Source organism: Sander vitreus, chromosome 2 (assembly GCF_031162955.1).
Source record: "Sander vitreus isolate 19-12246 chromosome 2, sanVit1, whole genome shotgun sequence".
NCBI lineage: Eukaryota > Metazoa > Chordata > Actinopteri > Perciformes > Percidae > Sander > Sander vitreus.
The window spans coordinates 1,763,162-1,778,041 of NC_135856.1; the positions used below are offsets into that span (position 1 = coordinate 1,763,162).

Genomic DNA, 14,880 nt, shown 5'->3' on the forward strand with positions numbered 1-14,880 from the left:
TCATTGCGGAGGACGTTCAGTCTGTTGGGCTGCAGGGGGCGACAGAGCACAGCACCTCTGGGTGGGTGTGTGTGCGTACGTGTGTGCGTGTGCGTGGGCATAAGACTGAGTGTGTGTAAAGAGAGGTGAAGTCCCTCCCTTTCCGCTGGACCCCATGGGACTTTATTTCGGAAAACATCTGTCCGGTAGTGAACGGGGGAGAGACAAGTAATGTTTAGATCCTGTTTGAACTGAGCCATGAATTACACACATGATGTTTGACAGTTTAAAAGATGATTTAGCGAGTAAAGAAAGTGTCAGTTTGTTGTGTGTTTGTCGTAGTACCACTTAGTTTAGTGTGAAACTGCTCGGTGAACTACATCTCTCGTCTCTCACAATATACAGTACATCACCTACCTAGCTTATGTTCCCCATATAGACAGTATATAAGAATGGACCACCAGGTCACTTGTCTCTGGACGGAGACCAGTGACGTCTCTTTCCCGGTGTTAGTTGGAGGCTTTTAAGTGTATCATAGACAACAGGAAGTGCTGTCTACGTTAGCAGTAACTTAACGGATGGTAGAAAATCTATGAGAATCCCATATAATAAGTGTTTGAATCCCTTTTCTCTGCTTACATTATTGGAGTTTAAGAGATATATAGCCATATGCTGACTATTGTTTATTTTATGTTCGGTAATGTCTCTTAGTGCGCAAGAAGGAATGAGTGTATACATATATTTCCTTTATTCATTTGTATTTTGTTCCTCTCTTTTCTAGAAACCACACTCACACTCAAACGTACACAAAGGAACCAGGAAGAAATAAACGGAAAAAGAACATCTCTCAGCTCTTCATTTATTTATTCATGAGATATTTGGCCTTAAGTGGTGTTCTGGCCGACACACCTGCGTGAACTTAGTGATAAACCTATAACTAGCACCTAGACTGAGCATCTACCCCTTATCTACATTACAATTGTAATGTAACTAATTACTCTCAAATGACAGTAACTAGTAATCTATAATTTATTGCATTTTAGAAGTAACTTGCCCAAAACTGTGTGTAATTCGTGGCTCAATTCAAACAGGATCTAAACATTACTTGTATGTGTGTGTGTGTGTGTGTTTACCCGAGCGTATTCGATCTTCAGCGTGCAGCAGCCGGAGTAGATGTCGGCTCCGTTCAGAGCCAATTTGGCCTTCTGAGCATCCTCCACGGACCCAAACGTTAATGAGCTCGTTAAGGATGACTCCAGCAGCCAGCCAATCAGAGAGGAACAACAGCAACAGCCTCCACTGTGCCTAAACAGGTCTCCATACATTTCCCTCAAGTCCAATTAGCTTTAATTCTCTTCTGTGTCTCGCAGCAGAAAAGGATTCAGCAACTTTTGTTATTTTTCAAGCAAAATGTTTAACATTAGCTGGTTCCAAAGATCTTTGGGTATTAGATTATTTTTTTATTATAACTATTGTAAGACTTCACCATCAGGGGCGTTTTTCACAGATGTCTGACGTTTTTATAGCCTCAACAATTGATACATTTAGAAAATAATCGGCAGATTATTGCAGCCCTCGGATAAATCTACAAGTGAGAGAAAATTACCCGTATGGATTTTCCTTTTAGTTTAACATGAAACCGCCCTGAAATCACCATCACTAAACTCCACCAGACTCCATGTAAATAATCAGGACTTTTAGCGTGTATAGAGCCAGCATATCGCCACCAGACTCCATGTAAATAATCAGGACTTTTAGCGTGTATAGAGCCAGCATATCTCCACCAGACTCCATGTAAATAATCAGGACTTTTAGCGTGTATAGAGCCAGCATATCTCCACATGTAAATGTGTGAATTAAGGGTTTATTTCAACCAAACCAGAGTGGTGATTGTTGGAACCGTGGAAAGATGAACCAAGATGGCTTTTAATAGTTTTATTTAGTTTCTGTCCACTTTGAATGAAGTGTGTTCATGGGGCTGTTTCATGTTAAACTAAAAGGATCTTCCTCTTTAACTAAAAGGTCTATCTCTGTAGGGATCCTTTCATAATGTTGTCAGACCCTTAGAATAATAATCTGAGTCTGTCAGCAGCAACAAACAACTTTTAGTGGACGCTGACTAAGTATGATTTTGAATGCAATACCTTCCCTTCTAACAGAGTATTTAAACACAGTCAGGATATTCCACCATGGCCTGGATGCCATTGCGTTTGAAGATGACGATGCGCACGACGTTGACGACCGGGTTACAGACGTTGTACAGAACATCCTGAGAGAGAGAGAGAGCGAGAGAGAGAGAGAGAGAGAGAGAGACACCAAGGTAATGTCTTTCTTTATTTGCAAAATACCTAATTGTGTTATATAATAACATAATAATAATATAATAATTATCGGTTGTTGATAACGGGCCAGTTTGGCTCGTAGGACCAATGTCGTTCGTTATACAACAAAGACAAGCATCGGTGTATTAGGGTTATGATTGCCTCCCTGGTCCCTGCAGGACTCACGGTGGTGATGGGGTACAGCGGGTTCTGGACGGACAGCAGCAGGACCTTGTTCCCGCTAGTGGGGTCGTCAGCGTTGGTGGGTCTGCTGATCCTCTGGCTGGTGGAGAAATTGAAGAAGGCCTGGCGCTCAGCGATGCACACGGCCTCGCGGGTTCCCCGCGCCACGCAGTGCCCGGCGCTCTGCACGCAGTCGAACTCCACCAGAGCCTGGCGCTTGAACGGCATCATCATCACGTAGCTGCGGACAGAGCAGAGCGGCGTTGGGGGGGTTGTATTTGTGCAAGGGTGCAGCAGATACGTTACTTATTATATAGGTATGTTTTAGCTTAGGCACGGAGGGGAATAATAACGATCAGCTTGTCAGAGGTTTCCTAAAAATAAAGATTAGTCTTGAATCTGAGTCGAGTCTGATGTCACCATGTGTGGGACTTGTTCCTACCAGACACTAGAAGTCGTGTGGTGTAAAGTCAGCATTAAGTGCGACTAGAGTCCGAGTCTCAAACTCGAGTCCCCATCTCTGGTATGAAGTGAGTATTTTGAAGGTAGTAGGCCCTATTTTAACGATCTAACCGCACGGCGTGAAGTGCCTGGTGCAGGTGTGTTTAGGGCGTGTCCAAATCCACTTTTGCTAGTTTGACGGTAGAAAAAAGGGTCCGTGTGCCGGGCGCCTGGTTCTAAAGGGTTGACCTTAGTGTCTTCATTAATCAGAGGTGTGTTTTGGGCGTAACATGCAATCAACCAATCAGAGATCATCTCCCATTCCCTTTAAAAGCCAGGCGCGTTTGGACCTTGGAGCATTGCTGTTATGATGGAGGATTTGCACCGTAATATTTGTATTTGTAATCTTCTGCATGTGTGTGTGCTGCTGTGTGTCCCTGTGTGTGTGTGTGTGTGTGTGTGTGTGTGTGTGCTGCTGTGCGTCCCTGTGTGTGTAACAAGCATAGTGTGCACGTGCTGTGCACGAGCCTAGGAGCATTTTACTAATGCTCTGTTAAAATAACAATGAAATGCTGCATTATTGACTTTAGACCAGGTTTTTGTTGGTCAATGGTGCCATCACTTCCCACTGCCTCAAGATAGCAATACGCCCATAATGCACCTGAACACACCTCCCTGTAAGACCAGCATGCCCAGAATGCACCTGAACACACCTCCCTGTAAGACCAGCACGCCCAGAATGCACCTGAACACACCTCCCTGTAAGACCAGCACGCCCAGAATGCACCTGAACACACCTCCCTGTAAGACCAGCACGCCCATGGGCCACAGATGGGCGCAGGTGCATTTGCTATTTAAACGACGTGGGCGCTGGACGGGAAACTGACAACTATGTCGGTCTTAAACTAACTTGTGCTGGGCTTTGCACTGTGCTGCGCCGGGTGCAAGATAGGACCCCGAGTCTCAAACTTATGTCCCCATCTCTGGTACGAAGTGAGTATTTTGAAGGTATAATGTTACCAGATGTTGCCGAACTTGCCGAGCGCCTCCACCAGATCGGCCTCCACCACGGAGTCGCAGAGCCCCCGGACGTGGACCACGGAGGACGGGGCGATGTGGTGACTGTCCTCCATGTCGTCCTGCAGAGAGAAGACAACTGAATCTCTGAGACAACACACACAGTATTTAAACGCAGTAGGAAAAACAGATTCTTTTCAGGTTAAGGCAATATCCTGGTTGCTCAAACGCAATGTAAACACCGTACCCTGGCTCAACTCAGAGTTCTCTGAGAGTTCAGACCTAGATAACTCTTTTAATAACGGGGTTACGCGTCTGCACACGCCTCATAGTCTATAACTGCCCCTCCCCACGCCGCTGTAGTGACCCGGTACAGAAGAGAACACGCTATTATTTCATTTTATCAATGGGAAACATCCATGTGTACAGACAAGGCTAGCAGCAGCAGCACCGCGTCAGACACGTTTCTGGTGTACAAAGACATAGAAAACACCACGCAGCCGCCACGCTCACGCCACGCTCATGGCACGCCACACTCATGGCACGCTCACGCTCACGCCACACTCATGCCACGCAGCCAGTGTGCATGAGGCCTTAATTTATCTCACAGAGTCCTTTATTGTGACCATCTTTGTCTGCTGTGTGTTTTCTGTACTTCTGATACTTAACATTAAAACTGAGAATACTTGTGTACTTGCAGGACTTTTACTTGCGATGCAGTATTTCTACATGGTGTTTAGGTATTTGTTACCTCAGTAAAGAATCAGAATACTTCTGCATGTGTGTCTTTGTTCGGCTTCTATCTTGAATAACATAAAGCTTTATTGATTCTCGTGTGTCTCTGCAGACGGGACGTGATCTGTGGCTGAGACACAATGTTGACGGTTACAGTCGGAAAATCTTGACAGAGATAAGTGATAAAAAACATGTTTTTTTCCCGTCTCTGTCAGGAAGTCAGCGCTGCAGGTTTTGCAGCCTGACCTGCTTTCTGCAGCAGCTTCAGATGCTCTACACCAAATGGCGGCAGGAAACGCGCCCTCGTTGGGGTTGTTTGGATGCTCTGATCTGACTCACAGCATCAGTCCTATACTTCTGTTTGTCTCAGCTCAAAGAGTCCGGTTGACTAAATGACACACAAACACACAGTTTCCTGCATTTAAAGGGGGGATGAAGTGGAGGCGTTGGTGGTGGAATGAGCTCCCTATTGACATCAGGACGGCCGAAAGCCTATGCATCTTCCGCCGAAGGCTAAAAACATCTCTTCCGACTACACCTCGGATAAAATAAAATGTATATATATTTCCTGACGTGGATGACAGTTAAGTTTAGGCACCAAGATGACTCGTTGAGCTTAGGAAAAAGATGGTGGTTTGGATGAAAACGCTCCTGTGGGTCGTATTAAAGGGTATTGTCGTATGGTTTGGAGGAGTTGTTCAGAACGCCTATGGGTGACTCTGTTACGGATTATTTACAATCTACGGTCGGGTGTCTCGGCCTATCACAGCAAAGCGTGGTTGATTATTTCTGAGAAGTGTTAACCACAGACTGCAGCTTCTCAGAGATGTTATGACAGGCTGTGGTCTGCTCGGACGACCCACGCTGGGTTACTCGGTTGCTATAGCAATGGCATGGCGGGAGGCGGGTGTTTGAAACATGACAGCGGGGCATCGAGGAGGAAGAGAAGGTGTTGCAGACGAAACTCATGAGTCAACCGTGGAAATGATCCAAGATATATCTTTGATTTCCAAAATGCTTCTGTTGGTTTATAATGCACTGAACGGTTTATTTCTGATCTGCTGCTACGGGGTCAGGTCACATTTCTACGACTTTTCTTAAAATTAGGCCCCGTGGTCCCACATTTCTACGACTTTTCTTAAAATTAGGCCCCGTGGTCCCACATTTCTACGACTTTTCTTAAAATTAGGCCCCGTGGTCCCACATTTTCACACTTTTCTAAAATTAGCCCCGTGTCCCACATTTCTCGACTTTTCTTAAAATTAGGCCCCGTGGTCCCACATTTCTACGACTTTTCTTAAATTAGGCCCGTGGTCACATTTTCGACTTTTCTACCCCGTGGTCCCACATTTCTACGACTTTTCTTAAAATTAGGCCCCGTGGTCCCACATTTCTACGACTTTTCTTAAAATTAGGCCCCGTGGTCCCACATTTCTACTGACTTTTTCTTAAAATTAGGCCCCGTGGTCCCACATTTCTACGACTTTTCTTAAAATTAGGCCCCGTGGTCCCACATTTCTACGACTTTTCTTAAAATTAGGCCCCGTGGTCCCACATTTCTACGACTTTTCTTAAAATTAGGCCCCGTGGTCCCACATTTCTACGACTTTTCTTAAAATTAGGCCCCGTGGTCCCACATTTCTACGACTTTTCTTAAAATTAGGCCCCGTGGTCCCACATTTCCCTTCAAATTAAGCCCTATCCTCCCACAACATTTTTTAGGGTTAGGGTTAGGGGGATACAATCTGATACAAATTTATGAAAAAGGAAATGTGGGAACATAGGGTTGTGGGCCTAATTTTCTTAGAAATGTGTGAACGTATGCATGCTCCGGCTGTTACATTACGAACCATCCAGACTTGTCAGGTAGTCCGGGACACGTCTGCTTTCTGTCCCCAGAGTCAGAACTAAGCACGGAGAAGAAGCAGCGTTCAGTTTTTACGCTCCACATATCTGGAACAAACTGCCAGAAAACTGCAGGTCCGCCGCAACTCTGTTATTTTACAGGAGACTTTTCTTATACTGCACTGTAACGTGTATTCTTGGATTTGATCTGTTTTTATATTTTTAACGGTTTTAACTACTCTTTAATGTATCTTTTATGTAAAGCACTTAGAATTTGCCTTGTTGCTGAAATGTGCTGTCCAAATGAAGCTGCCTTGCCTTTGAAACCTCTTACTCTGCAGCTTACGCAGCCTTTTTTGGTGAATGCGTGTGTCTTCATAGTCACACACACACACACACACACACATTTGTGTGTGTCTGTGCCTGTGTGTGTGTGTGTGTGTGTTTAAGCGTTCACTGACATGTTGCTTCCTCCCTATCAGGCTGGCTCTTTTCCTCCTCTTCCTCCCTGACACTTCACTGTAAACATCAGCTGAGCTAAGGAGCTTCTAACGCCGCTAACGAGGCAGAATGATACATCATTTAAAAACCCTTGCGTGTCTGTGTGTGTGTGTGTGTGTGTGTCTCTCTGTGTGTGTGTGTGTGTCTCTGTGTGTGTGTGTGTGTGTGTGTGTGTGTGTGTGTGTGTGTGTGTGTGTGTGTGTGTGTGTGTGTCTCTGTGTGTGTGTGTGTGTGTGTGTGTGTGTGTCTGTGTGTGTGTGTGTCTGTGTGTGTGTGTCTGTGTGTGTGTGTGTGTGTGTCTCTGTGTGTGTGTGTGTGTGTGTGTGTGTGTGTGTGTGTGTGTGTGTGTGTGTGTGTGTGTGTGTGTGTGTGTGTGTGTGTGTGTGTGTGTGTGTGTGTGTGTGTGTGTGTGTGTGTGTGTGTGTGTGTGTGTGTGTGTGTGTGTGTGTGTGTGTGTGTGTCTGTCCCTGTGCAGCTCCTGTAAACACAGAGCTGTGTGATGTCTGAACGAGGTTTAACACTGCGTGTTGTTTCAAAGACAAGTCGCTCAACTCATACTATTCCCATCTTTGTCTGCACATCGCTGTGGAGGAAGGTCTGACTACACCACAGATGCATTCTGGGATATTCAGATATCTGATATTCCTTAGAGTGTATGAAACTAAATAACACTGCCATTGCCGTTTTCAAAGGCGTCCCTTGACCTCTGACCTCCAGATATTTGAATGAAATTGGGTTCTCTGGGTACCTACGACTCTCCTCTTTCTGCATCAGTCGGACTGAGGGACTCAGGTCAGTTTTATACCTCGATTGGTGATTTCTGTTTGATCTTCCCTCTCTTTCATAACCATAAACCATGAGATCAAAGGTGCTTTGAAGTCTGCAGAGAGCTGCAGCTCTGAATATATCACTGAAAATGACTGGTGACACATGAACTCATCTTTAATTCAAAGTTTGATTAATTAAATGTTTAATCTCGTCCCGTTCGAGAGCACTTAGCTCCATGAGATTAAAAAAACGGAAGCTGTGAGATTTAAATGATTCAAATGTAAAGCTGTTCAGACCGGTGAGTTTGGTGTCTCGGGCTGATGAGACAAACATTTCTGTTTGGATATCTGTTTCCCATGATGCTCTTTGTCTGCAGAGCGTTTGATCAGACTTCAATAAACTCTCTACTGTCGTCTCTCTACATACTACTCTCTACCGTTGTCTCTCTACATACTACTCTCTACTGTCGTCTCTCTACATACTACTCTCTACCGTTGTCTCTCTACATACTACTCTCTACTGTCGTCTCTCTACATACTACTCTCTATCGTTGTCTCTCTACATACTACTCTCTACTGTCGTCTCTCTACATACTACTCTCTACCGTTGTCTCTCTACATACTACTCTCTACTGTTGTCTCTCTACATACTACTCTCTACTGTTGTCTCTCTACATACTACTCTCTACCGTTGTCTCTCTACATACTACTCTCTACTGTTGTCTCTCTACATACTACATTGTCTCTCTACATACTACTCTCTACTGTTGTCTCTCTACATACTACATTGTCTCTCTACATACTACTCTCTACTGTTGTCTCTCTACATACTACTCTCTACTGTTGTCTCTCTACATACTACATTGTCTCTCTACATACTACTCTCTACTGTTGTCTCTCTACATACTACTCTCCACCGTTGTCTCTCTACATACTACTCTCTACCGTTGTCTCTCTACATACTACTCTCTACTGTTGTCTCTACATACTACTCTCCACCGTTGTCTCTCTACATACTACTCTCTACTGTCGCCTCTCTACATATTACTCTCTACTGTTGTCTCTCTAAGTACTATGTCATCTTACAGCGCCACGGTCCATTTGCTCCTCTGCCCTCCCTACAGACGCTAAAGGGGGATTTAGGTGTCAGTATCTGACGCTGAGAGACATTGACCAAGTGCCAGTATTTTAGTGAGAACGGGTTGCAATAATAGGTGGGCAATGTTTAGGGTAGTAATTTTATCATCATCGCAATATCAAGTGGCGCAATAAACACATTGTGAAAGGCTGCGACATACTGAAAGAAACTCAGGGTCCTATCTTGCACCCGGTGCAGCGCAAAGCCAGAAGCTAGTGTCTTTGCTAGTTTAAGACCGACGCAGATGTCAATTTCCTGTCCAGCGCCCACGTCGTTTAAATAGCAAATGCACCTGCGCCCATCTGTGCTGGTCTTACAGGGAGGTGTGTTCAGGTGCATTCTGGGCGTGCTGGTCTTACAGGGAGGTGTGTTCAGGTGCATTCTGGGCGTGCTGGTCTTACAGGGAGGTGTGTTCAGGTGCATTCTGGGCGTATTGCTATCTTGAGGCAGTGGGAAGTGATGGCACCATTGACCAACAAAAACCTGGTCTAAAGTCAATAATGCAGCATTTCATTGTTATTTTAACTGAGCATTAGTAAAATGCTCCTAGGCTCGTGCACAGCACGTGCACACTATGCTTGTTACACACACAGGGGCCTTTGAGCAGCACACACACACACACACACACACACACACACACACAGGGGACCTTTGTAGCACACACACATGCAGAAGATTACAAATACAAATATTACGGTGCAAATCCTCCATCATAACAGCAATGCTCCAAGGTCCAAACGCGCCTGGCTTTTAAAGGGAATGGGAGATGATCTCTGATTGGTTGATTGCATGTTACGCCCAAAACACACCTCTGATTAATGAAGACACTAAGGTCAACCCTTTAGAACCATGACCCCGGCACACGGACTCTTTTTCTACCGTCAAACTAGCAAAAGTGGATTTGGACACGCCCTAAACACACCTGCACCAGGCACTTCACGCCGTGACCTCAGATCATTAAAATAGGGCCCTGAGAGATTTCTTGTGTTGTTTGTGTGACGACCCTGTTGTTGTTTGTTGTGTTGGTTTGGTGTGTGTCTGTGTGTGTGTGTGTGTGTGTGTGTGTGTGTGTGTGTCTTCCAGAGTGCCTGTAGGAGGAGCTAAGGCCAGGGTCCTCAGTAGATGTGGCACACCTGTTCATCCTGGCTCCTGGGATTTAAGATGGCTTTATCCACATCACCCCAGAGACACCAGCTCTTTGTTTAGACATTACCTTTTGACTTTTTCACTTTTACACTCATGACATTACTGATTTTCATGTTTGCATAATTTTTAGTTTGGCCAATTAAAGCCATTAAGTATATTCTTGAGCTTCCTCTGTTTTTGTTAGAAGAAGGAGCCAACTTGTAACAGCTGAAAGTACAATCTCAGCAGAAAACTGCACTTTAAAATGTAACTGTCATTCGTTTTTTAGTGCTGCCTTTCATATTCAATTCAATGTTCAATTTGTTCAATAAGAGAAAGTTAGAAATTATTTTCTTTCATTTGTTTAAATCCAATAAGCAGTTTGTTGGATTTTAGCAGAATACTGGAAGCAGCAGAACTGAGAACACTTTAATATCTGTTTATTTATCGCAAGTAAGATTGTTATAATATTCAACAACGCAGCCAAATGACAGCTGACAACCAGAACGTTGGCATGTCCCTTATGTTGTGCAGAGGATGTTTTACTTCTTCCCATCATATTTATGTAAATGTTATTTAGTGTTAACTTGCCTATTGCAGTTTTCTAATGACACAAACATTGTTATTTCCATTCTGACCAGATTTTACAGCAGTACTGACAGAAACTGTTCCCCCACCTTCTCTGCGCTCCCCCGGCTCCCTGCTGCCCCATCCCCGGCCTCGGGCTCCTCTCCCCCAGCCTCCACCCCGGACCGGAGCCGCTTGGCTGCCCGGTGGTATCCTCCTCTGGCTTCACTCTCCATCACACACGAGTCGGTCAACTCACGGAGGAAGATGTTCTGTAAAGACGCAGCAGGAAATGATGGTGACACCTGCTTGGACTGAACCTCTCTCTCTCGCTCTCTCTCTCTCTGTCTCCTCCCCCCTCTCTCTCTCTCGCTCTCTCTCTCTCTCTCTCTCCTCTCTCTCTCTCTCTCTCTCCCCCTCTCTCTCTCTCTGTCTCTCCTCCTCTCTCTCTCTCTCTCCCTCCTCCTCTCTCTCTCCCTCTCTCTCTCTCTCTCTCTCTCTCTCTCTCTCTCTCTCTCTCTCTCTGTCTCTCCTCCTCTCTCTCTGTCTCTCCTCCTCTCTCTCTGTCTCTCTTCCTCTCTCTCTCCAAAGATAGGAAGAAACAAACACACAGATGTCTCACTCTGCTGGCTCATGTTCAGCCTCATTATTACCAAAACAGAAAGGGGAAGTCCTTCCTATAGACCACCACGGGACATAGACCTTTTTCCACAGCAGACATGTTGACATGTCATAGTAGGAAAAGCACATGTGTATTCAAACCCATTAATGATGGCTGTATTCCACTTAGGAGAGGTCCTGGTATTGTTCATGCTGACTCACTGAAATAGCTTACTGGGACACTTGATGGAACTGAGCCATCGTTAATGTTATCAGTTTCAGCTGGGCTTTTCCTACTATGACAAGTCAAAATGTCTGCTGTGAAAAAGGTCCATTGCTTTTCGGTTTTGATGATAATGGCAACCTAAAGTAAGCGTGTTTTGGGTCGACTCACACCTCCTCCATCTCTCTGTTCAGACACTATCAGATGATGTGAAAAACAGTCTAACAAAATGAAAACTATTAGATTGTTTCTGACATTTTTTTCAGCTGGATATTAATTAAGTTAATTTTTTAAAAATTTGCAAAAAATGCTCTTGAGTTTATGTTTGTTTTTTATCCCTCATAATTACACCAGCCTTTATCGCCACCTGGTGGTTGTTAAATGCATTTATTATTATTTATCATGTTTTTGTAGGAGGCAGTGAGAAACTGGGCGGTGACGTCATCACGTTTACTGACTTTAACACGTCGTTACTGTAGTAAAATATATTATCTTCTGTTATTAATCATGTTTCTGTGTGTGTGTGTGTGTGTGTGTGTGTGTGTGTGTGTGTGTGTGTGTGTGTGTGTGTGTGTGTGTGTGTGTGTGTGTGTGTGTGTGTGTTGAGGGTAGATGTAGAGAAGTCGTGAGCAGGTGTAAACACTCAGGAGAAGTCAAAGATGAGGTTGAAAAGATGGGATTTTTATTACTTACCCCAATTAAGGCCAATAAGGCAAGAATAATAATATAAAAATTAAAATAAATGAAGGAAAGCAAAAGAATACTGAGAGTCAAATACGGTCACATTATACAAACTTACAGCCGTTTCCAAATTGACCTTTAAACAAGTAACTATTTGTCACTAAACTGACTCCTTAGTTCCTGCATGATGTCACTTCTGTTGACGTTCTAAGTAAATTTCAAACAAAACAGAGCAAGCTCACTCTTCCCCCCATGTTTCCGTAACTGTCATGACTAACTGACTAAGAGAGGTGACACACCAAACAGATAATCGGCCGTTGGACAGTCTGGCGAGGTCGGTGACTCGAGTCTGTTCGGTGTGCTCCGTGCCGTCGTCCGTCCGAGGAGCCGTCGGCCTTCATTTTCGCTGACCTGACATGTTGCGTTGGTGGGCGGGCAGTCGGACTGCATGACCAATCTGATTGGTGGAGTGCTAACCCGGAAATGATGAGCGGGATGAATGCCTCTCAAAATCTGATGAAAGTATTTTAAACTGACCTTTGTCGATCTGAAATGAAGACAGATTCAGCAACTGCACGGCCTGTTTCTCTCTTCAAATGTTTTCAGAAACACGTTTCGGTGAACTATCTCTGTAAAATATGTCAAAAACAAGCTGCCATGACAGTCTGCCTTTGAATTTCCGGAGAAGCCAGACCCAGGTGACGCGTTCGTCGAATCAGCTGCCGGTTTTCATTTTTTGGGCGACAATATAGATTAGTGCCGCCTGCGGTTATAAGTCGGCGTCGCTTTGGTGTGTTCTGAGGCACTTTTTTGGACCTTAGGGAGCCTTTTCGGTCGGCCGTCTGGTCCGTGTGTCAGGGCCCTAACTGTCACTAACCCCCTCCCCCAACCATCTTGTCGGTGATTGGCTGGAACGTGGTTTGTTGTATTTTGGTGCACAGCCTGTGTCTCTAGTGCTTTTTCACGGTGTATTCAGAGACCAGGCAGCTAGCGGATCAAGGACAGATGCCTACCATTTGAGACAAAAATGAAATCGTGCTGAAACCATGCAGGAACTCATAGTGCACCTTTAAAACAGCCAAAATTAATTTATCTATAAAGCTAGAAATTTACAGAATATCATTTATAGGATTCACGCTAACATTTCACAAAGCCACAAGATACATTGACGGCTAATAAATTAATGACTCAAACTTCCTATTGCCCCGGGAGTCATAGCGTCATTTAAACTCGACAATCGCGGCAAATATTCCTTTATACACACAAACAGGAGACACCAAGATGATTTGTTACACTATGCTACCCTTTAAGCTCAATAAACAGACACGTAGTTAACGAAGCCATATGTGTTGCGTGGTTATTATAACCGGCCATGTTTGTGAAGTAAACGGTCTGGTTTTAAACAATAAGAGAATGCTGTATTGATGGTTGTAACTATAGCATAAATATGTGCACAAGAACGCTATGGGATTACTGTGGGGAATATGATGAATGGCTAGGTTAACAGATGATTTGACAACAGTGTGATAATTAACAGAATACATTGACACGCTAGACAAACATATACAGGCAACATTTACACTCAGTCTTTGAGAAATGAAATAGGTAGCGCATCGCTACCGTGATGGAAGCTATGCGCCCCGTCACACAGATTAATACAAAATAATATGAATAAATTATCATAAATATAGTGGATAAAGACCCGCGACCCGACCCCGGATAAGCGGGTGAAGATGGATGGATGGATGGATAGTGGATAAAGATGAGACTTTGTTGATCCCGTGGTGAAATTCACAAGCTACCTGCCAAGTCATACTTTTATTTTGGTGAAAGTAACTAGTAATCTAATAATGTGTTACATTTTGGAAGTTAGTTGCACATCACTGTTAGTTTATAACAATAAGCTGAAATATTTCTGTAAGTGTGATCCTGTACAGACTCAACTTATCAGCTGTGAGAAACAGGAGGAGACTCTCCGTCCTACACAGGACACAGAGACACTGAGGAACCAGGAGACCAGAACCAGAACCCAGGATAGAGAGGCTGAGTGAATGTGGTGTTGAAGGTGTGGAGGAGGATCAGTGAGTCAGAGGAGACTGAGTAGAAGGACAGAGAGCCAGCAGGAACGTCCACATACACTGCTACTCTACCAGAGACAGAGGAGGAGGAGATGGATGTTACTCTGTTATTGTGCCAGACAGAGTAACCATCATCAGAGCACCTCAGACTCCAGGACTGATCATTACCTCCAAACCTGCAGTCTTCACTGCCTCCTCTCCTCCTGATTCCTCTGTAACTCACTGATAATTAACCATGCTCTCCAATCGACCTCCCAGTAACAGCGACCAGTCAGACCATCTCTACACAGCAGCTGAGACAGCAGTCAAACCTATCTGGATGATCAGGATATGGCTGATCCTCCTCCACACGTGTCACCTTCCTGTTGTTGTCAGACAGTTTGAGGTTTCTGTTCACTGTGTTTGTGTCGACTGTGAGTTCACAGGAATCTGACGGAGAGAAGGAGACACAACACAGCTGCAGTTATTAACCAATCAGCACTTTGATGATGACATCAGAGGGTTGAATGAGTGATGTCACAGTTTGATGAATGAAATTAAAAACAGACTTACACTTCCTCAGACCTGGTGTCAACCATCTGACTCCAGCAGGCTCCACCCTGAAAGGAGGAGGGGGGGGGGGGGGCATTACATCACTCTCACACACAGCTTCGTTCTGATCACATGTAGGGCTGGAATT

At 44.6% G+C, this 14,880-nt stretch overlaps 1 protein-coding gene across 5 annotated transcripts in view; it reads right to left on the reverse strand.

The window, feature by feature from the left end:
- LOC144531920 (heterogeneous nuclear ribonucleoprotein L-like) overlaps positions 1-10,963 on the reverse strand; it is a 17,017-nt gene extending 6,054 nt beyond the window's left edge. Inside the window, exons 1-6 of one of the 5 annotated variants that reach the window (XM_078272338.1) lie at positions 10,730-10,963; positions 3,945-4,063; positions 2,487-2,724; positions 2,163-2,248; positions 1,113-1,209; positions 1-29 (exon numbers count right to left, since the gene is read on the reverse strand). The exon at positions 1-29 is cut by the window's left edge and continues 44 nt beyond it. In XM_078272338.1, coding sequence (XP_078128464.1) covers positions 1-29; positions 1,113-1,209; positions 2,163-2,248; positions 2,487-2,724; positions 3,945-4,063; positions 10,730-10,855 — 695 coding nt within the window. In that variant the 5' untranslated portion in view covers positions 10,856-10,963. The remainder of the gene's footprint in view (positions 30-1,112; positions 1,210-2,162; positions 2,249-2,486; positions 2,725-3,944; positions 4,064-10,729) is intronic. The other 4 variants (XM_078272347.1, XM_078272329.1, XM_078272331.1 and 1 more) reach the window with 4 other exon arrangements.
- Positions 10,964-14,880: the final 3,917 nt, after the last annotated feature.